Source organism: Mus caroli, chromosome 5 (assembly GCF_900094665.2).
Source record: "Mus caroli chromosome 5, CAROLI_EIJ_v1.1, whole genome shotgun sequence".
Classification (NCBI taxonomy): Eukaryota; Metazoa; Chordata; class Mammalia; order Rodentia; family Muridae; genus Mus; species Mus caroli.
This window is the reverse complement of record NC_034574.1, coordinates 82194826-82221195: the sequence shown is the minus strand read 5'-3', so window position 1 is coordinate 82221195 and position 26370 is coordinate 82194826. Positions and strand designations below refer to the sequence as shown.

The 26370-nt window shown below is 44.4% G+C and overlaps 1 protein-coding gene across 11 annotated transcripts in view; it reads right to left on the bottom strand.

Moving 5' to 3' along the window:
- Positions 1 to 26370, bottom strand: part of Slc4a4 (solute carrier family 4 member 4) — a 422068-nt gene that overhangs the window by 268857 nt on the left and 126841 nt on the right. For 5 of the 11 annotated variants that reach the window (XM_029477155.1, XM_029477156.1, XM_029477161.1 and 2 more), the window contains one exon: positions 11181 to 11254. In XM_029477155.1, coding sequence (XP_029333015.1) covers positions 11181 to 11254 — 74 coding nt within the window. Of the gene's footprint in view, positions 1 to 11180; positions 11669 to 11870; positions 11886 to 15511; positions 15529 to 15803; positions 15819 to 26370 lie in introns of those variants that run through there. The other 6 variants (XM_029477151.1, XM_029477153.1, XM_029477160.1 and 3 more) reach the window with 5 other exon arrangements.

The window sequence follows — 26370 nt, the reverse complement described above, 5'->3', positions numbered from 1 at the left end:
CTTGACTGAGGAGAGTTGAATAGACTCAGAAAGATCCGGGAAGGCTGGCACTACCCAGTTAGAACTCTTCCACTCATGCTGACAGCCGACCGCCCCTGAATTTTAATGTGCAGTATATATGCGGTTGTATTGAGCCTACCTGGAAGGCACACACAGAGAACTAACAGCTTTTTATTTCTCTTGCAGTTACCATGTACACCACTGAATGGGAAGTAGAATTGGACGACTCAAAACAATAGCTAATCCGACCATCATTGATAATTGGATTTGCAACGGCAGTCAGAGAGGCAGCCAGAGAGACACATAAATGCACACATTCATATCCTCATTCCAAATACATTGTCCAGCCCTAACCCTGCTATGGCTTCTCTGACTACAGTGGCTTAACTGTGGATGGGCAATAGGAAGACTGGTATTGGGGTCTAGAGACGGATAAGCCACAATATAGTCAATGTAGTTGTGGCTAATCACAAATGAGATGTCTCAAATTGCTTTGCTTGATGCTCTTCTTTCCTACCATTCTGTATGGAGGTAGGTGAGATGCAAGGAATACCACGGGACTATAACAATCACCGAGAACTAGAGAAAATGCCGCAAGAGGCATGTTAGCCTAAATAACACCGTCTCACAAATCTTTATGATTATGGCTTTCCATTTGTACCCATTTGTATCACCTCGGTCATAACTTTGAGAGCCAGGGTCCACTAGCACTACTTTTATTTAGTGACTTCATTTCCAGTAAGCCTACTAAAGCCAAAGGGCCAATTTAAGATGTACAGAGACAGGCAGCACTCTAGGTTCCCCAGGCTATAGAAGTGCCCCTTTCCTCTTCCCATGACTACGCTATGTGTCCAGCATCAGTTGTCCCATCAAACATTATCTAGAAAACACACTTTTTAAAAAAATGTTGATGAACCCATTAAATTAGCAATACCTAAGGGAAAGAAGCTCATGTACCTCTGAATATGCTCCTGTCACAAAATGACGAAGTCAGATCCATGACCCTCAGTCCCACAAGCTGCGCCAGAATATGAAAATGTTCTGTATGGGATGTGCCTCCTCTCAAGACTCTCACCAAGGGTGAGCCCACCCAGGCTGATGGAGACTTTCTCTCTCATCCACCTAAAAGCCTTTTCAGCACCTTTATTCTCCCTCAGGTCCCACTTCTTATTCTTCAAGATGCGTCTTCCAGATCTCATTCATCTCCGTCTACACATCTCTCCCCTCCAGAGAGAACACGCACAGCAAATCCTCTGGGAATGAGCACTGACCAGGAAAAGCATTCCCCTGGTTACTCCAGTGACTGCCCAATCCCTGCCCCTCCGTCCAGGCTCATCTAACCATCTGTAAGGTGAGAACATTAAACTAGATCAAAATTCTATACAATTCCAAACATTTAAGAGTCAAGTACAGTCCGGCTAAACCCACAGAAGGGAGAGCTAACAGCTTTGTACCCATGCCTTAGAGCAGTGGCTCTCAACCTTCCTAATGCTTTGACCCTTTAATACAGTCCCTCATGCTGTGGTGACTCCGAAACCATAGAATTATTTCACTGTTACTTCATATCTGTAACTTTGCTACTGCAATGAGTTGTAAATATCTGATTTGCAGAACATCTGCCTAGGACTTTCAAGTTCCTACCTTAAGTAGTGTCATCATTCCCATGGGTTATGATAGCCATGTCACTAGGACTTCCAAGTTACTTTCTCCCTCCCTGTTCCTTCTTAGTTCCACCTTATACAGCCAACTGCTTACGTCACAGTTCTACATGGATGGCTAACAGGTATTGAATAGAGTCAAATGGTTGAGTACCTATCATACCAGTTTTAATCACCTTACAAAATGACAAATGAGCCTCCAGGTGGCTCATAGCAAAAATCCATATTGCAATCGCCCATCTATCTATCCATCCATCTGTAAATCCTGGAGATTTAAACCATACCTCTCCAACCCTTTGTCCCCAGTTGGCCAACACACACACACACACACACACACACACACACACACGCATACACGCGCTCGCACCATCTCGCACTTTGATCATACTCTCTACTTTTATTACTGTCCTCCTGGGGAAATCTTTCCATCCAGCAGTCAAAAAGAACCTTTCTTGCAAAATGTCACTTGTCACTTCCTTGCTTAAAATCCTTTACATATGCTTCGAACATGCTCAACAGAATTCCCGGTCTCTAGTAGAATTAAAGGTCACAAAAACAGACCTGGTGGGTCATACCTATAATCCCAGCACCGCAAGAAGCTGAAGCAGGAAAAAGACTGTCATGAGTTTGAAGCCAGCTTGTGCTACATAATGAATTACAACCCAACCCAGGCTACAGTGTGGGACTCTTAACTTCCATAACTAGGTAAGAGCTGGGGAGATGGCCCCATGGTAGAAGTGCTTGCTGTGTAAATGTAGGGACCTAAGCTTATATCTCCAGCACTTAAGGAAAATCAAGGCACTGGGGGCAGATGGGACAAAGACAAATATCCTCAGAGTGCCCAAGCTAGCCAGATTAGTCAAACAGTGACCTCCATATTAAGTGAGAGACCCTGTCTCAAAAAAACAATGTAGAGGGGCTAGAGAGATGTCTTAATGGTTAAGAGCACTGACTGGTCTTCCAGAGGTTCTGAGTTCAATTCCCAGCAACCACGTGGTGGCTCACAACCATCTGTAATAGGATCTGATGCCCTCTTTTGGTGTGTCTGAAAACAGCTACAGTGTACTCATATACATAAAAGAAATAAATCTTTAAAATAATAATAATAATGTAGAGAGCAACAGAGAAAGACAACTAATCTCAAACTCTATCTTACACACACACATGCACACATATATGTATAAAGAAAATGTACACAAGCATGAATATGTCCCGACAAATACATCATATAGTCAATCAATAAAAGTAACAACTTATCTAGGTCTCACCTACTTCTGGCCACTGTCTGCCTGGTCTCATGATTTGGCATACTAATCTATTTTCTCTTTCTTCAACTTTCCTATCTCTTCTACTCCAAGTCTACAGACATGCCAGCCCAGGATTCCCCTCTCATCCTTCCTCCAGCCAATTCCTTCCCATCCTTTAGGTCTCAGTGATGTCCCAGGAGATATATACCCTAGGTTCTCATGTGAACTCACCCACATATATGGTACAGTCTCCTGGTGATTATTATAACAATAAAGCTGTGCTCTTAAATCATGTCTACTTTATTTGGCTGAACAGAAACTGTGTCCTAGTAGGAATGTTTCCACATTCAAGGGTACAGAGGTTATACATGCAACTGTTCTTGTCATTTTAGTAGGCTGAAAGAGTGGAAGCATCATCCTTCAACTACCATTAAGAAGGGATGGTTAATATGGGCATTAATCAGATAACCTATTGAAATCTAGATATCAGTATTTCAACTTTAGTCTGGGGGTGTTCCGCAGTCATAGCAACCACTGGCGAGATCTCGTTGAGCAGAAAGATAAATTTCACACCAGGATTGCATCTGCGGGAGGTAATACCTTAAAATTATAAGGTTCATCTTCAAGATTTCAGATGTCATTGCCTATATTTTTAGCAAACCCAGGAGACAGGGCTATAAATGGTACTTCTTTATATATAAAAAAAGAAAAGAGTCCACAGAAGGTCAGGATGAAACTCCATGGTAGAATATTTTCCAAGCGTGAGTGGGTCCCATAAAAACAGGTGCTGGGTACCATAAGAACAGATAAATGCAGGAAAAAAATCATGAAAGTTGCAAATTAAGTAATTCACAAGAGTTTTCTATGAACAGCAAAGTGTTTGGGGGTACTAACCTGTGAAGCATTACTGAGAGAAGAAGGAGCAAATTAGCCGGTAGCTGTAGTGATGTTTGCCAGTGTCACCTAGAGAGGCAGTGCAGAGCCAGGGCCAGGGATAGAAACAGATCCAGAGACTCCTGCTACACCACCACCACATCCTCCGAGCCACAGCACAGACTGAATCAAAGCTAACAATCAGATACTGATTGAATTCACCAAACACACGTATCCACTGGATTCAGCCATCCACTGGACACCAAAGACACTGCCCTGGTTTTGCAGCACAAATAGAAATTCTCAGTGAAGTTGTAATAGTCAGACGAGGACTTGGGTGATGACCTCAACAACCTATAAATACGTAATTGTGATCCTCTGCAAGAGATGTATTGGTTAATATTACTAAAATTTAACCCTTGTTTCTATTTCCAGACGTTTCATCCTGGTTTAAAAACAAAATACTGTGCATTCAACCTTGAAAATATTCTGTAAAATAATATCTCATGGAGTTCTTTCAAAATCAACGGAGTCTAAAGGTGAACCCAATGAATACCTTAGGACAGCTGTCTTCTCATTCCAACCCTGTGAAAGGTAAAAGCAATTACCAGACTTAAAAGCCTTCTCGCTATTCAGAGATGGGAATTATTTAAGTCACCCATACAGCTGACTCAGTAGATGTCACTCACCACCCTCACCCCCTTCGCCTCTCATCCCACCTGGCAATCAGTAGTGTCGGGATGCACTGTGCAGAACCTCCCGTGAACCCTTGTCACTGCAGCCTCCTGCCTCAGTCCTCTTGGAATTAGCCAAAAGGTAAAGTGAAATCGAAACACCATCTTAGCAGCAAGCTCACCAGGTAACAAAGGAAGCTCAGCTGATCTTTATTCCAGTCTCACTCTCATCATACTCACCAGACCCCACTTTTAATCTCCCCCAAATTAAAATTGTTTGCAATGATTAAAACAATAGGGAAGTATTTAGCTCAGGCTAGAATACATAGTACCTCTACACTGTTGCATGATCTCATTTAATTGCCACCCAAACTACATAATAGCCCATACGACCCAGAATTATTCTAGTCTGTGTTGGGGAGGGAATGATTCGAGAGGGTTCATATATGATGCTCACATGTAGAGCTCACCATCAGAACAGGACCCACTAGAACACTTCTATATATATTCCAGGGAAAACACTGCAGGCTTTAATTGACACTGGGTAAGCAGTTTACCCCAGGCACACATGTAATTTAATATGATTTTTTCTTAGAAAATGAGACAATTTAATAAGCTGAGGGTGAGGTATATCCACAGCCTAACCATGATCATTAAGTCTTATATCCAGAGCTTAAAGAGAAACAAAAAGAGTCCAAAGAGAAATGGATGCTAGTCCTTGGGAATTTCACTTGGCCATTCTGTCTTGGCTTCTCCAATAGAGAAAGCAGTGGGGGTTGGGGGGGGAGCATGTAAGAGGGCAAAAGGCTGAGTGTTAGGAGGGAGGAACTGAGGAAGCCAATGGACGCTGCAACCAACTAAACCCTTCAGAATGACGTGCTCCATCAGTCTTATCTAGAACTTTTAGAGAGGTGATAATCCAAGTGTGTGCTTGTGTGTGAGTGAGTGAGAAAGAGAGAGAATATACAGGTGTGCATATGCCACAGACTATACTTGGTGGTCAGATGACAACATCAAACATCAGTTCGCATCTTCTACCTTGCTTGGGACAGGCCCTCTTTACTGTCTGCCACTATGTAAGCCAGGATAGCTGAGTTTCTAAGGGTACCCTTGCCTCACTTTCCAATTCACAGAGGAACTGGGGCATTACAGACACTTACCACCTAGGAGTCGGACCCAGGCCCTCACACTTCAACATCAAGTTCTTCATCTTCTGCCTCTCCCAAATCTAAAAGCATTCCTATTCTTCTTAGTGCTGCGTACATCAGTGACATCATTTTGTATAATCACCATGAGTTATATTATAAATGGCATGTTGCCCTGTTTCCATTTTATGGAGAAAGAAACCCAAACTCTCCATTCTAAGTGGCTTCCTTCACTGATTCAATGATCCCGTAACAGGATTCAGTTTGGGAGTTTATTTATTTGGTCTTGTTGAATCAGTTTATCCAACTGGTGCTTAACCACTCTACGGGAACAGCGCATGAATAAAACACTTTGGTAGATACTTCCAATGTAAATATAAGACATCTCACTAACTGACCGAATAAGAGGCTTCATCTAAGGCAAAATTGTCCCCAGAGTGTCATTTCAGAATGTCTGAATCCTTGCAAAACACAAAGTACCAAGTTCAATTTGTTGAGGCTTACTGCCATAAAACAAGGTCAACAATTAGAGCAGGAAATGGCTTCAAGGGGCTTTTAGTCCGTAACATTACCAGGGAATTCTCAACAGAGGAAAGCTCTGGGAAGGTGTAACGCCTGTTTCCTGTTCAAAAACCCATGAAACCTCATCAGATATCCTGGATGAGGACAAAATCTAGGGATAAAGATGTCCCTTCTCTAACAACAAGAGGTGCCCTGCAGCCATGGCGATAAGAGCTGTAGTCTTTAGGACCTCAGGGGAGTGGATAGCTGAGACCAAAGGAAAAAGAAGAGAGGAATTTGGAAAGATCTATAGCCCATCTGCTGAGGGAGGGTAAGGCCAAGCTGCTAATCAAGAGGGAACTTCTAAAACTCTTTAAAGTTCTCCAATGTGGGGATACATTGTCTTGGCTAAGAGGGCTTTTCCTTCGGCAGTCTTTGCCCAAGTGTTCCCTCTGTACACAGTTTCTGAGCCGTTCAAGTGGACAGCACAGTGCAACCGGACACTTGGGTCCAGAGCTCAGAATAGCCCCAGCCCTGACCTGGCCCCTCCCTTCCCATCTGATAGGTTTTCATTACCCCTTCTCTGCAGTTACCGTTATGACCACTATAATTATTAACAAATGTCTTCCAGACCAAGCCCCACCTCTTTTCTTTAGAACACTACCTTCCTCCAATACACACGAATTAGAGCATCGCAGTATTCTCTCCTGAAAACCAGCTTAAGTCATTATGATCTCATGTCTGTAAAATGTTGAGGTCCTGACCTCCAAGAAGCCAAAGGCCCCCATTTCATCATCTTACTCTCTTGTTTTCAAAACACAGAACAGAACAATAAGATGGGTCTAAAGAGAGGAGGTTTAGTGGCTACTTTTACTTACCACTCCACACAAATAAGCAAGATAAAACTGAAAACGACCCTTATAAAATAGAACAGAATACCAAAGATAAATTACGGACCATGCCATACCACTTGACTTTAAGGGCTAAGAGCAAAATACTAACAAAAAGTATAAGCAGAGATATGAGAGTTACATAATTCTGCGTCTGCTTTATTTAGTTCACATTATATATTGATGAACACATCTTTTGTTTTAACCAATATTTGGTGATTGGGCACTCGGTCCCAAATACTGCCCTACACTTCCAAAATTTGCCTTTCTCTGAAAAGCCCTCATGATAAATTCCAGAGTTTGAAACAGTACTCTCTTAATGACCATCGGGGATAGTGGGATTTCTAGGCTTATCCCTGCCTTTAACAGGAGGGAAGGCACTTCCTGTGGGACTCAGTTTTGAAATGGGGGGAAAATAGTACACTATATCCTAACAGCATTAAAGGAGCACCGAGCAAGCCTCAGAAACATAGACATTTCAGACCATATTGTCCTACAGTTATTTATGTTTCCTGAGTTGCTAGTTGGATTCAAAGTTAAGGAGAGGCCCCTCCTCGTGAAGTGAGAGCTGCCAAGGCCGCTGGGGAGTTACCTAGCCCAGCCAAGCCAAGGCCTTATCTCAAAGGATAAGGTGGAGTTTGCTCTTTTTCCCCTATTGCAAAATATGAGAATATTAAGTAATCTGTTTATATCACACAGATCCAAAATCCAAGCTGACTTTTTTTTTTTTGAGACAGGATCTTCAGGCTGCCCTTGAACTCCTCCTGATCCTCCTGCCTCAGGTTCTCAAGCACTAGATGTACAGATACATACCACTCTGCTGATCTCCAAAAAGCTGACTTTAAAAAAAAAATCTATTCCTTCCACCTTGGGAGGAAGGGTGGGGGCTGGGGGCGGGGAGGCTATCTCAAGCTTGACTTGACCAACAAAACTTGGAAATTTCCCCTGTCTATGTTTGAAATGGTCTGCGTTGTTCTGGCAGCACCAATTTATCATCCACTGACCAGTTCTATATAGCAGGGCTCAAGAGTAAGCTTGGGCTTTTCCATTCAGGGCAGATATCACAGTCCAAGTCACAGAATTCTTCCTCCAAGTTAATACACTTGGCACTGAACGTTAACTGCAAAGCCACAGGCAGCATAAGGTGACCTGTGAGAGAGGGAATCTAAAAGCTCCCATTCTTTTTTTCTAGATCAAAGTTGGCACTTGGCTTTCTTTTTAGAATTGCTGTATCTAAGCCATTAACACATGAGGGAAAACTTATGAAAACACAGTTTAAGTCTTCAAATATATGTGGCATAGATAAGTTCATTATTTAAACAAAAGATGGCTGCTCTCCTGACTCACCCTGTTCTCTGGGAGTTTTGCAGCTGATGGTTCTCTACTGAGATTTTTTTTTTTGGAGGTGGATTAAGTGTTATGCCACCCATAAGAGTAACGTTGAACAAGGTGAACTGGGGGCACAGTCTGAAGTCTCAGTTTCTCCAGCCCCAGAAAACTATTAGAAGAAGAAGTCAGGTGGCCTGGAGCTCTTCCGGCCTCAGTGAACTGAATGCAGGCATCCCACCTCAGGGATTCTAGGAAATATTTTCCCTGTATGAACATGTCAAACCAACCAAAGCGTCTGACCTCGGTTACTGAAACTCATGGAAATTACTAAAAAGCAAAGGTTTTAGCTTACTTTTGCAAGGTGTGTTATAATATGCTTGAATCATGGTCATCTTAGAAGGAAAATAAATAACTTCTGGGGGTCAAAGGAAACATAACTGATAATTTACAGGAAGGTGCTCAGCTCATTGTCCTTTGAACTCTCATTTCTTAAGACACAGTGTTAACTTCTGCCTAAGTGTGCCAAAAACTCAGCTATTCAGGAAGTAACACCTTGTTCCCCCTCAGTAATGCCCTTTTTAATGAAATTACAAATATGCGATACACCCATAACCTCGAGAATCACATCCCTATTTGAAAGTCCATCTCCGTCAGACGTCATGACAAAAACCATCCATTTCCTCCTTCATCACAGGACCCAGGGATGTGCCATCAAACCTTGGTCCATCTCAACTTCTTGGTACCCTCAACCAGAGCTAATATTACATTTCAGTCCTGCCAATGCTCTCTGATGAAGCCAGCTGAGAACGGGGAGGACCACATAGAAGAGTGTTGAAGGAGAGAGAGCCTTCCAACCTGTCTCCTGGGGAAGCATCTCCACACTGGAAGTCTACAGCAAATCCACCATAAGCAACTCCCATGCTAAAAGTCCTCAACAAGAGATGACATGGCACGTCCTGGCATAAAAGGGGTCAGACCAGGCACCAGCCAGCAACACGAATGAGCAACTCTAACGTGGGGTCCTCTGAGAACAGGAAAGTGCAAGCTTCGTCGCCACTAAACCAACATGTTCCTGGCACTGAGCAGGTGCTTCCACAACCTCTGGCTGCCTTTTGTCCTTCTCACCCTAAGAAAGCTGGCGACAGAGTCACCTGCTGTTGTATTATGCTTTATTCTGTGATCGATAGATTAATTTTTCTGCTTGAAAATCAAGGGAAATAATTCAGGAAATACAGCCCTTTGCCAATGCTTTAAGAACCTGAATGCAGTCACCCACTGCAGGACTGTACTTTTGATTTGAAGCACCTTCGGGAGTCCAGATTTACATCTCCTGAGAACTCAGCTAGGGCCCCGTTCTCAAGGAGAATGTGTGCATGGCATGCATTCCCACTCCCAAGGATTTTTTTTCACCCTAATTGTTCTAACACCATAGAGTTTTCACCCAAACCTACACTACTTCTCTTGCTCTAACTTGGTGAATGTGTCTCCTTTATAGTCAGGGACAATGACAGTGACTGCAACGAAGCTTCAGCAGTGAAGAAAAGTTCTACTCTGTTGCCTTCTCCAACGTGACATTTTTCCCATAACCGTGTTGTAACAACTGCAAGGAACCCATAAAACATCACGAGAGAAAATACTATAGTTTCCATTTTTCTAAGAAACTTAGGCATTGCATTCTTAGTCAGTCTCAAGGCTTAAGTGTGGGAAGGCAGGGGGTGGGGCGGAGGGGACACCAATCATCCTCACAGGGCAGAAGAAACTCACTAAGGAAACATGAGAAACAGCAAAACCACCATCCTGGGGCTGTTCCTGAAGCATAGGGGCACAAAAGCCCTTGACCTGGTGCTCCATCTGTTTGAAGAATCACTTGAAAACATACAATATCCAGTTTCCTCTTCCCAACCTCATTGTCCTCTGCACCAAGGTTTTAGGAGACACGAAATGCTAACCACAAGGACCAGCCTCCAAAACACAGAACTGCCTCTCAAGTGACACTCACAGGAGGAGCTGATCACAACGTTCATCTGTGGGTTCCATTTGATGCTATCTATAGCCCTGATACTAAACACCAATAATAGAATGCTATCTATAACCCTCATACTAAATACCAATAATAGAACATGTTTCTGATGCCTTGACATCATTACCACGATAAATACTAATGAAACCCTGCCTTCTCACTACCAGCCAAGCAGTAAGTGCTCCCCCAACGTTATTGATAAGTCGGGAGGTTAGTGGAAGGGGTGCATGCTCAAGTGTGTCAGCACCAGATAAAATGGAACTCTTCTACAGTTTTAACAGGCACTGGAAAGCAACATGAGCGAAAGAGGTTCCGAGGAGTTTTTCCAATCGAACATGCTCGCCCGTGTTTTCTTAACTAAGGCTCATCCATACCAACTGTTCTCAACCCTCAGCTTAGACCTGCTCTCTTTACAATAATGATTATCGTCCTCTCCCCCAACAACATCTGTTCTCTCTCCCATGTAAGCTACAAAATGGAAAAGAATAGTAGAAGCTGCTACCACTTGTATTTCTATAGATCTGGTGGCTTCCGGGAATTACCTAGTAAAACATTCATTTCTGATGGGGCCGCAAAACTGACACAAGCACCTGTTTTAATATAACACTTCTTTTTAAAAAAATGTAACAGGTAAAGACCCTGCTGACTTCAAATCTCAGGGTCCGATGAAGTTCCTAAAATCACTTCCTGTATTGAAGCAAAAGGTAGAGATTAAGGAAAGCCCACAGGCAGGACTTGGTGTTTAACTTTAAAAATACAAGATGCATGAAATATATATATATATGTCATGATCTACAGAGACATGGACACAAACACATACTTTCCCAGACCCAAAGGGCTCACCTTCTACTTCTTCTTCATCACACACATGTTTAAGGAAGGAAGCCCCTCTGTCCAGGACAGCTTCATCCTCCATCCTATAGTAATAGAAAAGAAAAAAAGAATGCTCAGACTTCTCCTGAAGTGAGCCACTCGAAGCAGCCCAGCTTCTGGGCAGGTTAACCTGCAAGCTGTTGTTCATGTTTGCAGCAGGGCAGAGTCCCTCTCCTCTTCCTTTGGTGGCTGTCACTCCTTCACGGCAGTTCTTCTCATCTGGTGCTGGAGAATGTGCTGGCCCCACATAGCTTCAGTTCTAACCTTGAGAGGGTAGCCACATGGATAGGGAACAGAAAACCATCCCAATCTTGTAGGCTGGATGTAGAGGAGGGGTGGGATTCTCTCTCCGGGGAGTTGCAGTAGGGAGAAACAGAGATGAAAACAAAAGAAGAAAAAAAAAATACCAAGAGAGGAAGTTTGGTGTGTCTGGAGTGCTCGTGATAGTCGTTTGTGGAAATTCAGTTTCTGTGCTTAGCTCTTTAAACACCCACTGCACAAAATGTATACCCTCCTCCGAGCACATGCACACCCACCCACACACAGAGCGACAGGGAGTTAGGCTAATGCACAGTGGGAGCCTAGCTTGCAGCCAGCCTCTTAACACCAGCCCAGTATTCTGTGTTGAGTGGCAAGCGTTGAGTCACATGTTGGCCTTACGGAAATCTGACATCTGAGGATTATCCCGCACCAGGCTTCAGCCATGGGCACCTATACATGCCACCCTGGCCATTCATTCCACACCCTTATCACGGGTCCCTCTGTGCGCTGTCTGCGCGCTGTTAACTCTTTTCTGAAGGGCACGAAGTTCTTCATTTTGTAACCACGTTCTGCTGTCCTCCTGTCTCCTTACATAATAGGATCTACTCTGCAATTTCATATGCTAAATAAGACCTCAGAATCTATCCAAGGAACAGCAGCGGGTTTTTTTTTTTCAGCCTCCCGGTGCCAAACATGTTTCTAGTTTACAGAATGAGTGCGGCTTTATTCCTTACTCTGCGGCTCCTTCTTGTTGCATTAACTTCCATAGACAGAATCCCATGAACTCTATTTATAGTGGAAACAGAAAGAAATCCTGGACTGCTCAATTGCTGCTTGCGTAGCGCGGGTCTGGTAACAAAGAACTTTCTCTGGGGACAGCTGCTCTGTGTCATCCCGTATATGAGGTCTGCCAGAGACCCACATGTTCACTCTGTATTCTAGGCATCCGGTTAAGTGCTTCAAGCACTGCCTATGGTTGAGCTTGTTTCCCATATTGCCTGTATAACTTGCTCTGGTGCCTTAGATATTTGCTACAATCTAGGCAGGGGTGCACTGAATTCCGTTTTTCCCTTCCTATTTTAGGAATATATCTCCCTTACCAAGCAATCATCTTTGCATAAAAAGATCAGAAGCAAAAGCAAAAATCCTATCTGACCACTTCATAGTTATGCCACCTGCAGCAAAGGACGTTAACTTTCCTGAGTTGCAGGGATTTTTTTTCCTTGTATAAAGTTAGAGTAATGATATCTAGTTCACAATGTTTTGATAGAATAATACCAATTCTGCATTGGTTTCTTTGAGATTTGAGTGAAGGGTCAAACTTAGCACATACTACTTTAGTAAATGTGTTTCTCGGGCCAGTGAGGAGTCTTAGCAGGTAGAGTCCTTGCCTCCAAGCCTGATGACCTGGGTTTGATCCCTGGAACCCACAGGGTAGAAGGAGAGAAGCTGACTACACATTTGTGCATGTAGACATGTGCTTGACCACACACACATAGGGGAGGAGGGAAAGGGGAGGGGGAGGGGGATAGAATGAACACACACATATAATCGCATTCTGCCACGTAATTTGTAACAAAATAAGTTTAATAAGTTTCTTTTTTTCTTTTTCTTTCTTCCTTTTTATTAAGAAACTCATTACTGGTCTACAGCCATGTGGTCCAATCTTGTCTTATCTTAGAAACTAAGCAGAATTGAGGCCCGGGTAGTACGTGGGTCAAAAAGAGCTCATTACTTTTGGAAAGACTTACAAGAGTCTTCCTTCCAGACAAGAGCCTGGACATCGTGGCTCATCCTGATACCCGCCAGAATACTTCTCTTCTCTGCACTCAAAACTAAATGTATAAAATAGAATATGGGCCAGTCAGTAGAATTATGGGTGGGAAAGGGCTACCTTAAAGGCTAAGAAATCAAGCCATTTTACCAATCTCTCTGAGCCGCCTTAGACTCTTGAGATGGTTAAATAATACAGCTGTTACTCATGGATTCAGCAAAGATTTAATTACAGCTTGTTATATTCCTGTTATTCTTGAGAGGGAGGGGAACAAATCTACAAATAAGACAAAATGTTCCTTAAAATAAAAAAAAAAAAAAAAACCTAACGACAAACTGAGGGACAAGATAATCTCAGAGAGCACTGCGAGCTTTCCAGAGAGTAAAACCCTACAAGAGGCTGTCTCAGCGGTGCAGTGAGGATTCTGAGGAAGTGATGTAACTTGGGGCAAAGTTGCTGTGTGAAAATGTACAAGAGCCTTGCAAGCAAGGGGGAAAACGAGGGCCAAGACCCTAGGATAGGAAAGTTTAGCACCATTCAGGAAGTGGAGGGAGCCGGGTCATGCAAGCCAGGAGAAGTAGTCAGAGCTGAAGGCATCTGGAAGCCTCTGAAGAACAGTGAGACGGAGACCGGCATGAACTGTTTTCCCTTCCCAAAGTGTCACTCTACCTGCGATGTGGACAACAGATGCTTAGAGAGCACAATAAACTCGTAAACTACCACAAAAACCAAGAGCACTGTGTGAAAATTGGGGTGTTGGGAAGCCTTGGAGACTTCATTCTGGACACTTTTTAAGGTTGAGATGTGAATCCTGAAAGAAAAAAAAAAGTTGCTGATGCAATCAGAACTGCCCGAGTCGGGGACTAGAGACTCAGGGCTGTTGCTAAATGCGGCAAAATCCATGCATCAAGCTGGTGCTGGAGTTATTAACAGATGCCAGCATGCAAAAACAAGAAGTAGGTTCAGGGTGCGGACCTGTGACTACCTGCTAAAACACACCAACATCCCCAAGTCAAGCAGTGAGACCAGTGTAAGCTGGACACGGGTGACATGGAAGTCAGAGAGAGCAGAGAAGCCCACCGGAAAACTGAGAAGGACGGAGATGGGAAAGCCAAAGTTGGATTTGGCCAATACGGAGGATGCAGGTGCCTATTACAGATGCCCTTGAAACAGGCCACTCTCAGTGCTGGGGGAGAGAGGAACAGAGAGGGTGCTCGTCTGTTCCTTCTTCTGTTTCTTACCTTCCTCCAGTGAGGAGGAGAATAAATATTAACTGAGTATCTACTGTGCACCCTGCACACTTCCAGACACCAGGGACACACAAATCATGTCTACCTTCTCGAAGACATCTTCTGGAGCTCAGGGAGCCGTCCAAAGTGCAAGGAGCCACCGGCTGGCTACCCAGCATTTGTGCACACAGATAAGGAGGAAATCGCAATGAGAACATTTTCCTAAACTCCTCAGAAGCATGACAGAATCCCAGAGCACTGCATGTACCCTAACTTTTTTTTATCCTCTCTCCGGAAAATAGAACTAACCCCAGGTCAGTCAGCATGCTGAGTCCAACACAACTGACTGTAGACGCCATTTTGGACCCTCTTATCCATCAGGCAGGCCCTAAAGCATCCTGTTGTCTCTTGATATATTTTCTAAACCTAGATATCGAAGCTTGTTCCAAAAATTATATGCCACACGTAAAGCAAAAGGGAAGCAAGAAACCCAAGAGATTGGAAGGGAAGGTAAAAAGGTCAGCGCCCAAGCCCTCCGGCCAAGTTGAGAAAACAACCCAGCCCCACCGTCTGAGCACGGAGTGAGGGTCACGCTGGGTGCATTCCTTGGCTCTTTGGTGCATATTTCACATTCCCGTCAAGACTATACATAGCAAGTCATCAGAGCCTCATTTTCTCTGACGGCTCATACAGAATGCCCACAAATAGGCCTCTTCTCTGCCGAAAAGGAGCGAGTGAAACAGGGCAAAAGCACACAGCCCGGCGGCGTTCCTTTTCCTCAAGAATAAGGTTATCCTGATGCCTTTGGCCTTCTACACGGGGCAGAGGCAGTCCCTCCTCTTTACATGACAAATATCAGTTATTCAGCCTTACATTTCTTAGCAGTTGCTGGCTATTATTAGTAAGACAGAGATACCATGTAAAGTGGCTGACCTAACCAGTTCCCCCTCCCTCTATAAATCACTAGGAAGAAATTAACTCATCCAGTCCCTAATCAGGCCCCCAAATCTGTCCTTTAAAATGTCCTTCGCACGTACCCTGCATTTGCTGAAATCAGAGAAGGAAGCATACTGTTGCTCACATAGCCAGCGTGAGGCAAAATGCAGAGTGGATCTGGAAGCTCCTGACCAGCCTCAGGGGTGAGAGAGGGCAAGCTTCATATCACATGGCCTCTGATTGGAGAAGTTAGACCCCTTCTATACAAGTCCAGACCCATGGTGAGGGGAAAAGGTGGGGGGATGGGGGTTCTAAATCTCCATTTTTCTGGGATAGCAAAATGATTTAACTGGAACCCATGTCAAATCATCTGCCAAATGGGCAGGTTCTCACCAGCCGGTCCTAATCACGGAGCAGGCCTGTGAGGGTGACTTAAGTCCGGCACGAGAAACATTTGTGCAAAACTGTCAGCCACTAGGCCCAGAGCACCCATCCACATTCCAGCCCTCTGAGATCCCACCCCCCTGAGCCCTTGCCAACTGCCAACGTGCTCGCAGACTAGTACTCACAGCGCAAGCAGCTGCCACTCAGCCAGTCAGCAAGTGGCAGGCCGCCAGCGCACAAGCTTCAAGAACACCAGCCTGCTAGTCCCAGGGCTGTTAAAGGTTGAAGGTCTACGGTATGCTAGCCTTTAGATTCGCCTCACTTGCCCTTCTGCCTCCCTCTCCCATCCTTCCCTATCGCGCCTCCCACGGTAGCAGTTCACTTGTCTCTATGGTAACAGCATCTGGTTTCAGAGTTAGAACTTCATGCAGCACAGTTCTCTCTTAGCCTGGGGCTTTTGCCAAGAGGTGCACTAGCAAAAAGGCTGCTGCCTGAGTTGGAGCCACCTGTTTCCCTGTCACTCCGGGAATGACAGTTATGCTGTGTGTCCTCGGATTGTGGCATCTATTTTGTGGAACAAACACTTTAACCTCAGCATGCTCTCCACAGTATAGAGGGGCTATACTAGAGCTGGCAGCCAGCGGCATCCAGAGCCAGCCTTATCTCCCCCACAGTCTCTGTTGTCAGGGACTTCTGCCTGCTTCCAGAGGTGGCACCAGGGAGCAGAATGACTCCAGCTGTCAGCATGTCCAAACTAGAGTTTGACATCACTGGTTCAATCGGTGCACGCAGCTTCAATTTTATTAGTTAACCTTGTATTTAAACATTCCATTCTATCCTCGCCATTTGGTTTGTTGATGACATCCAACGAACCCATCACCTCTCCATTTATAAAAGCTTTTCTGTACCCAGCAAATGCTAAACAATTCTGCACTCACATGCCCTGAGGCACAGATATGTATAGAGCGTGGAAAAATACCAAGAGCGAAGGCTTTTATATCAGCCATTGCTGTTGTGGTAATTATGAACACAGTGTTGCTGGGGAATTTTACTTACAGTCTAAAGGTATCACAAAGCTCAAACCTCAAAACTAGGCTCTCCTAGATTTGGCTGACCTTAAGTCAGATAAAAGATAGAACATAGCACACCACAGATTTCTACTCCAGAACAGCACAAAATGCCTAAACAATGTTCCCTGTCCTCCTCACTTCTAAGAGGTAGAGAATCATTCTTTATTAGAAGCTCGCTGCCAACACGATGTTTTCTTTTGTTCTTTTTTTTTTTTTAACCAACAGCATTTTTTATCGGTGCTTTTGTTACTTTGTAAAATGTGCTGTCCTTATTTGCGAGGAGTATATAAAGAGCAACATACAGCTGTCAGAGTCCTGGGTGGCAGAGCCATCTCAGCTCTGCAAAGTGCACTGCCATCTTTTGGCAACATGTGTTCACTACAGCCCATGTCAAGAGTAGAAGGAAGGAAAGTTTGTAACCATTCCCTTCCAAAGTTCACAGAGATCCCTGGGGGCCTTGAATCCCCACAGGAAGTGAGGAGGAACAACGGTGGTCATTGGCTTAACCATGCACAGTGCTGAAGCTCTGGAGAGAGATATTAAGAAAAAGGAAGAGAGAGATCAGCACAGCACAACTGACAAACGTGGTTGATCATAGCCTTGTCTCCCACAGATCAACAGGCCACAATGTAGAGTAAGCCTCCCTCCCAACTCAGGAGTTCTCTAATCAGCCTGGTCATTGACACAGGCTGAGGGGCAGGGAAACGTGGCCCCACATGAAATCAGATTTTAGGCTAAAGTAAAAGTAAAACTGCAACCCAGAGCAGGAGCATGCTGCACATAATTCTAGACTTATAAACTGCCTTACAAGTTCCTGTGTACTCTTAGACACTTGTCCCAGAGAAATCAAAGCTTACGTTCATACAGAGATCTGTCTGTGAGTGTTCATGGTAGATTTATTCCTAATAGCTAAGAACTAGACCTGGCCCAAGTACCTTTCTATAGGCAAATGGTTATGGTTTAAAAGCTATAGTTCATCCATATCATGGACTATGGCTTAGTGGTAAGCAAGGAGAAGCCACTGATTCACACACTAAAACAATGTATCTATAGGGGCTTAAGCTAAGACAAAGACCTAGCATCAAAGACCACATGTTATATAATTCATTTACATAACATTTCTGGAATGACAGTTTTTCCATATAAAGGACCCGACCTGAAGTTTCCTGGGATTAGAGGTGGGAGTGTTGGTGGCTATGAATGAGCGGTACAGCAATGGATGTGGTCCCAGCTTAACTCTGCATCTTACCCTCCATGGTGACAGGAACATGGATCTACGCAGATAATAAAACCATACAGACTGTAGACAGAGAGGGGAGAAGACGAATAAAACTGGGTAGATCTGAAGAGTTCTCTGAACTCCAGAAGTGGAAATACAGGTTATGCTATAGTTTTCTAAAGTGCTAATCAGCATGGAGCAAAACTGGCCAAGTGTGGGGTTTGTCCTCCCAAAGTAATTTCTCTCTTTCTCCTCAGCTATGCCTTCCAATCTACAACTGAGTCAAAATTCAAACTAAAATGTATTCACTTATCATTCTGGACATATTATTTTGCTTGGTGGTTAGGTACAGATGGAATTAAGTGAAACTGAGTGTAACCTCTTTAATAACTGTGTCTTTGGACAGTGAACAAATCCCATTCAGCATCTCTTTCCAACAAGCCTAAAGCAGCTCATGCTGGTTTGGGTATTTAAATAAGTCCCTGAAATAACCAAGTCCAATTCATCTTACTGTTTCTACATGATATTTGTAGGAACCAGATAAGATACTAAGATCTGAATAATCCATAAACCAAAGGTTAGAAATCTATCCCAATGAGAGTTGGTTCCCATGTGTGCCTTTGAACTCTCCCCTTGAATCTTCTCCATGTTGGGGCAGGGCCTCCCAAGCTCTGTGCCCAGGTTGCCACCTGATCTCTGACAGTCTGGACCAGACTATTTAACAAAAGCCAAGGCCTGAAATGGCAAGAGGTCCATATGGGCTCTAGGGATAAGAAAGCCACTGGGATCCAAAGGGAAGTCCTCTGCAAGGACATAGCATGCTATCGGTGAGACTGCTGGGAAGGACACGCCACGCTAACCAGAGAATGACAGCCTGGTGCTGAGGACATTCCCCGGACTCAGTCTACACTCACGTTTAATGTTTAATGGGTTTCCTGGGTCTCATGTTGCCTGAAGCACCTGCTCTTTAAATGTTTTCTTAGAATTTTTCCTGCCAGGCAGAAGATAGAGGCTTCTCTCTAAACCCTTAACTCTGAACTGTCGCTCTTCAAGGAGTTTGGGGTGGGAATACAAAGGTCCTGAGATAAGAGTCAAGCAAGATGACACAGGTAGTACTGCTCCATGAGAGAAGTTAGGGCCAAGCACAGCAGTGGACATATCCCTCTACTACCCCTTCCTCCTCTTCAGTGGCCATTCTCCACAGCCAGCAGCCAAGGAAAGAAAAGGGAGAAAGGAAGCCACCACGTATAATGATGGGGAAACAGATAGGCATAGCTGCAAGCCCATCATGTGAAGAAGGCACCTTCCAGTCAAGGGAGCTCTCTACAATGCTAGTCTTGAAGCAAGAGTGGATGGTGAGCTTCCTATCTACCCACACTAGTGGTTTCCAGTTTGTGCCACTGGCTTCTGAAGCTTTCCTTCCCAACCCACTCATTCATAAAACAATTTAGAATCTACCTCCTTTTGAGTATCATTCATTGGTTCTTCTTTATAAGGACCTTCCGTGTTGACTATAAGCTACTCAACCCAGAAGAGGAGGCTCAGCAGACATACACACACACACACACACACACACACACACACACGCACGCACACACACACACACACCCCTTAGCTCCTGCCTTCCCTAGCTTGCATGGGATGTACTTCTCTAATTAGCACATCAGATACCCAGAAGCCACATAACAAGTCAGCTCGAGGCTCAGCCCTGCTCCTCAGATCCCACAATGTGTACAAATAAACCTACCAAGAAGCTACATGGCAGCTACTTGCAAGTAGGACAAAGAGTTGAAATGCCAAAGTAAACCTTAAGCTCTAGACATTTCAGCTCGGTCAGTGATTAGTTATTTGTAATAGATAGACCACCAGCTGCACCAATAAGTAAATGCCAAATCACATTGACATTCATGTCAGTCTATGATTCTATCAACATTTACTTTAGATTCATGGATATTAACCTCAGGTTAGATTCAAGATGGCAGATGGGTAGGGACTCAAAAGCAGGGATTTTTTTTCAGGACACCAGGTTGGGAGTCAGCCACATGGCACCTGATCTGGTATAACCTCTGCCCTGGTCACCTCTGACACACAGAACTGACATCAGCAGAAGTGCTTCCCCTCCCCCACTCTCACCACTATTGCAGCTCTACAGTTCACATCTTCCATCCCGAACAACTGACAGACTGGCAATAGCATGGCTGCCGGCATTCGGTGAAGCTCTTAATACGTTCCAGGCAACATGTTAAGAATTATCCATGCATTATTTCAATCTGGACAGTGTTGCAGTTTGCCTGACTGACTTATATAGTGCTGATGGAGCAGATATTAAGAACATCCGAGCTGTTCGTTCCTTTAGCCAGTTGAGTATTAAATGTGGTTAGCATATGAAATAATGGGTTCCATTATGGCATCGTCATATACAGAGATGTCCATCCTTTGCTCTGATTCCCTCCCCCAAGACGAGGTTTCCCCATAAAATAGAGACAGCAGGGGTAGAAGTGAAGACCGAGTAAGGGTGCCTCTCGGCTCTCAGAGGGTCTCTACCATTTTATGTACGTGGCATGCCATACCATTCAATCACTTCTGAAAGGCTTACCTCTCCTCCATACCTTATTTTCAGTTAGTTCCTTGACAACTTCCCACGTGTGTTGATAACACTCAATCCCACCTCCCCCAATCCTTCCCAAATCCACCCCTTTCCTACCACTCAATAGTTGGTCTTTCTCCTCTTTCCATCAAGGTCAGTATGGGCTGCCCAAATACTCTTGGATGTGTGGCCTTCTACTGGAGTGTGCTTGACTAATCAGGGGGAAAAAAAACTCTTAGGAAAACAAGCTGTCCCTACCCCTCTCAGCATCTAATTGCCAATAATAGCTCCTTGGCCAGGGGTAAAACTTCATGCCCATCCCCTCCCTGTGCTGGCGTGCAGTCTGACTTCGGCTTCTGAGGGTCTTGTGCATGTGGTCACACCCACTGTGAGTTCATGTGTGCAGCTGGCCTACTGTCTACAGAAGACAGTGTCCATCCCACCCTCTTCCATAACAACCTCTGAGCCTCTGGAGGGGTGGTGCAGTATATATGTTCAATTTAGGGCTGAACATCCTTCAGTCTCTTGCCCTCCGCAACTTGGCCAGTTCTATGTCTCTGTTATTTGCCATCTACTGTAAATAGAAGAGTCTCTGATGAGAGATGAGAGATTCAGTCATTTATAGGTCTAACCATAAGTCATTAGGAGTTTCTTTAATAATACATCTACTTGGCAGAGTAACGGAGATGTGTACTCACCTGAGCTCTTCTCATCTACTGGTTCAAATCATTTTGCAAGTACTTACTACTTACCAAGGTCTGTGACAAACACTGTACAAAGTGCAACACTACTATTGAATTCAATCTTTATAGAAATCCAATTTTTATACACATGTATTGTTTTCTGCAGTCTTCAGTGTATATTTACACAAAGCATCATTGTACAATGTCTACACAGCATGTAATATCCTTTGAGGGTATCCACTCCTTAGAACTTTTCTTCATCCCCTTCTCACCTTCCCTTTCCCCTCCACATCACTACTTGTCCCTCCTCTGCTTTCTTGTTCATTCCCCACGCCCAGTTCTACATATGCATACAGGTGTGAGATTCTCACCCTTGTGAATCTGGCAGATTTCACTTGATAAGATCTACAGCTCCACCCATATTCCCATAACTAATGTGATTTTTGTTCTTGTTATAGCTGAATATAACTCCATTGTGTCTATATGCCACATTTTCCTTATCCATTCATCTGTTGATGGGCAGCTACGATGAGGCTGTAATTTCATCATTTTGAACACTTCTGCTGTAAATATGGGCACACAGGTATCCAATAGTAAACTGGCTTTGATGCTTAGGGCTGTATGCCCAGGAAGGGATAGAGCTGTAGCAGGTAATAGTTCTATTTTTATTTTTTTTAAGAAATCTCCCTATCAATTTTATAGTGATTGGCTCGGGAAATAATAACAAGAATTGACAAATGAGATTGTATTAAATTAAAAGTTTATACACCTCTTGTAGTGGTACACGCCTGCAAACCCAGCACCCATTAGTGAGGCTAAAGGAACAAGATCTTGAATTTGAAGCTACTTAGTGATATCCCGCTTCAAAACACAAATAAAAATTAAGTGGCTAAGAGGCATCTGCACGTCAAAAAGAAACAGTAGAGTGTGGGCAGCCAGAGGATGGGAGAAAACCTTCACCAAGTATGTAATCCACGTGGAACTCATATCCAACATATATAAAAATAACAAAACACTAAAAAGAACAAGTAATCCGGTCAATAAATAAACGAATGAACTAAGCAGACACTTTTCAAATGTGGTGGTACAAATGACTAATAAATACATGAAAACATCTCAGTATCATTAGCCATTAAGGAAATCAAAATCAAAAATACTCCAGCACCCTATCTCACTCCAATGAAAATGGTAATTCTCAAGAAAACAAAAGGGAAAAAAAAAGGTGGCAAAGATGGAGAGCTGTGGTCATTACTCTGAAGAAGCAGAAGGTCACTGTGGGGTCCCCACAGCAGTGATGTCCCCAAGCTGACAGCCCCTTGACTGTCTCTAGCCCCGCCATTGTATAAATGTTCTCATTATGGTGCCGCCTGGACCTATTCAGACCTTCCAGGGGCCTCAGCCGTTTAGCCTAGAAGCTAAAGGAAAATATCAGAGTCAGTTCCTTCCATGCCATGCCAGAAGCCAGGCCCCACCACTCTCGGGACTCCAAGGGTGCACTGACACCTTAGAGGATGTTAGCCCCTGGCTGTTAGCTTGAGGATTTTATGAGACTCCTAAGTGGGGGTGGGTGTATCTGACTCTTTTGCCTGCTCTTGGGACTCTTTTCCCCCTGTTGGGTTGGTTGCCTTGTCCCGCCTTGATATGAAGGCTTTTGCCTTGTCTTATTGTATCTTGTTTTGTCATGTTTGGTTGGTTGTTGTCTCTTGGAGGCCTGTTCTTTTCTGAGAGAAAATGGGGGGGGGGGNGNGGATCTGAGGAAGAGGGGAGGTGGAGGGAAGTGGGGGCAGGAGGTAGAAGGAGGTATGGGGAGGTCGGTGGAGGTGGGGAAAGGTAGGGAATGTAGGAGGGTAGGAGAGAAACTGTGGTCAGGATGTGTTGTATAAGAAGTAATCTATTTTTAAGGAAGGCAGACAGAGAGAGAGAGAGAGAGAGAGAGAGAGAACCTTAGCACTGAATTCAGCATCTTTAATCTTTACCTGGACTCCAGCACAGTAAAAGTGCCTGCCACAAAGGGAAATCTATACCAGCCTGTATTAAACAGCTCTGTTGCTAAGGTCTACCTCATCTTCTCTGCAGCTCAAGACTCAGGGGGACTCCCCGAAACCCTCACCTGCCTGAATTGTCTCAGCAATGTAATGCTTAGTGTCCGAAGAAGTGAATGCCAACAATTAGCACATAGACATCACTGGGAATCCGGGTCTGTTAGTATCGCTGCCTGTGATCAAAATCTATACCTCAAATAGTAATGCAATATCTTTCAAGTTGATTTCAAAATTGAGTTTTCCAGATTAGTTTTAGGAGAGCAGAGGGCATATGGAAATAACGGATTCCATTGTTAAAGCTGAGTGGATTGGAAGTGGAGGTTTCTGGGGACTGGCCTTCCTGTATGATGGAATAAAGATCGTTTGGCTTTGGCAGGTAGAAGAGTGACCCTTGTAATAGGAAAAGCTTCTGCCACCAAAAAATATAGCACTCCCACTCTTCTAGAAAATAAAGAGCACCTAGGAGACATAGCGACCCAACACAACGGGTGGGCTGAGGTCCTAATATGCACAAATCAACTTCTCTAGAAAAGAGTGAAGACAGTCTAGAAAGTTCAGACAGACTGTCAGTGATTGCATTTGGTATGAGAGCGGGGTTGGAGGTTCCTTTTCTGTTTCTCCCCCATTTATAATAATATGTATAGTATACATACATACCCATACTCTAGCATGCCTATGTATACACATGAGGAGGCCAGCAGGATCTCAGGTGCTTTCCTCGTGGCTCCCTTCTTCCCCCCCCCACCCCGCCCCCAGCCTCCCGGTATAAGATCTGTCATGGAATCTGAAGCTGGCTGCTTTGGCTAATCTGTCTGGTGATTGAGCTCACAAAATCCACCTGCCTCCACTCTCTAATGCCAAGGTTTTACATACATACATACACACATACATACATAAACACAGACACACACACAGACACACACACACACCATAGAGCCATGCCTGGCTTGTTAATGTTCTTGTTTCTTAGAGATGTACCTAGAAATATTAATTGGTGAAATGCTGCAAACTGGGACTTGCTTTAACAATATCCCAACGAAGAAAACCATATAAGAAGTAAAGGACTGAGACTAGACTGGCCACATGTGGAATCTGATGGGTAAACTGTGGGCATAGCTAACGCTGCACGGACAGCTAAAGCCAGGGGTGGGTATGCACATAGACAGTTAGGAGCAAGGATAGGGATGCACACAGACAGCTAGGGGCAGCAGTGGGGATGCTGTAACGATCTTTCTTCTTCCATTCAAGTTTGAAATATTCTGAAATAAAACATTTTAGAAAAGCAGTCCACTTTAATATGTATGGTATATGTGTGTATTCATGTTTGCATATGTAAATATGATATATATCAGTGTCTGTACATAGAGGGGCCCAAGATTGATATCAAGAATCATCCCCCAATGGGGAGCTGGGGGTAGCAACCAGAAAGTCCCAGATGCCAGGAGAGCAAGAGCCTCCCAGGACCCCTCAGGGATAACATTAGCTGAAATACCCTACAAAGGGGAGGGGAACCTGTCCAGACCATATCCAGAGGTTAGGCATGCCCCTCTCATTGAGGGTGGGCCACCCACCCATCTCCAAAAATTTTAACCCAGAATTGCTCCTGTCTAAAGGACAGGGACAAAGAGTGGACCAGAGACTGAAAAAAGACCATCCAGAGACTTTCCCCCGCCCCCGCCCCGCCTTGGGGATCCACTCCACACGCTGACACCAAACCCAGACACTATTGTTGATGCCAAGAAGTGCTTACTGACAGGAGCCTGGTATAGCTGTCCCCTGAGAAGCTCAGCCAGAGCCAAACCAATACAGATGCGGATGTACACAGCCAATCATTGGACTGAGTGTGGAGACCCCAGTGGGGAAGTTAGGGCAAGGACTGTAGGATCTGAAGGGGTTTGCAACCTCATAGGAAGAACAATATCCACCAACCAGAACCCCCAGAGCTCCCAGGGACTAAACCACCACACAGGGGGTGGCCATGGTTCCAGTTGGATATGTAGCAGAGGATTGCCTTATCTGGCATCAACTGGGAGGGGAGCCCCTTTGTCCAGTGGAGGCCTGATGACCCAGGATAGGGGAATGCTAGGCCACTGAGGCAGAAGTGGGTGGGCAGGTGGGAGAGCACCCTCACAGAGGCTGGGGGGAGGGGATAGGGGGCTTGTAGAGGGGAAACTGGGAAGGGGGTAACATTTGAAATGTAAATAGATAAAATAACCAGTAAAAAATGAGAACAGAGAAAGAAAGAATCACTCTCCATTACTTATCCATCAAGTACTCAATAGTACTTACTCAACAAGGCAGGCTATCTCAATCAAACCCAGAGCTCACTGATACAGTTAGTCTTGCCAGCAAGCTTCTCTCTACCTCCTGAGAGGCTTGAATTACAGGGGCCCCCAAGGCTCCCCTACATTCTGTGGATTCTGGGAATCTGAATTCTCGTACTCACACTTGACTGGCAAGTGCTAAACCACTAAGAAATCTCCAAAGCCATAATTTTGAAATTTTAAAAATCACCCTCCTCCTTTTCTTTATGACCAATTCATCACAAAGGAATACATGAATACAAATCACAACAAATGCGCTTACACGTTTCAAAAAAAGGATCTGTAATAATGAAAAACGGTTGAACCTACACCCATAACCCTAATTTTGGACATAATAAGAAAAAGAGGTTATAACAGCCTCAGTGTCTTCACTCGTGGCCTTTTTCTCTCAAGCCTCACACCCGGGGTCTCATCTATGATTGAGACCCCCAATACTGAGACCCAATACTGGATTGGCTTTGGGGTGCCTAGTACTTTCCAGTTGATGCAAAAGAAGAAGGAGGAGGAGGAAGAGGAGATGGAGGAGGAGAAGGAAGGAGAAGGAAGAAGAAATAAGAAATAAGAAAGAAGAAGGGGAGAAAGGGAGGAAGAGAGGAAGAGAGGAAGAGAGGAAGAGAGGAAGAGAGGAAGAGAGGAAGAGAGGAAGAGAGG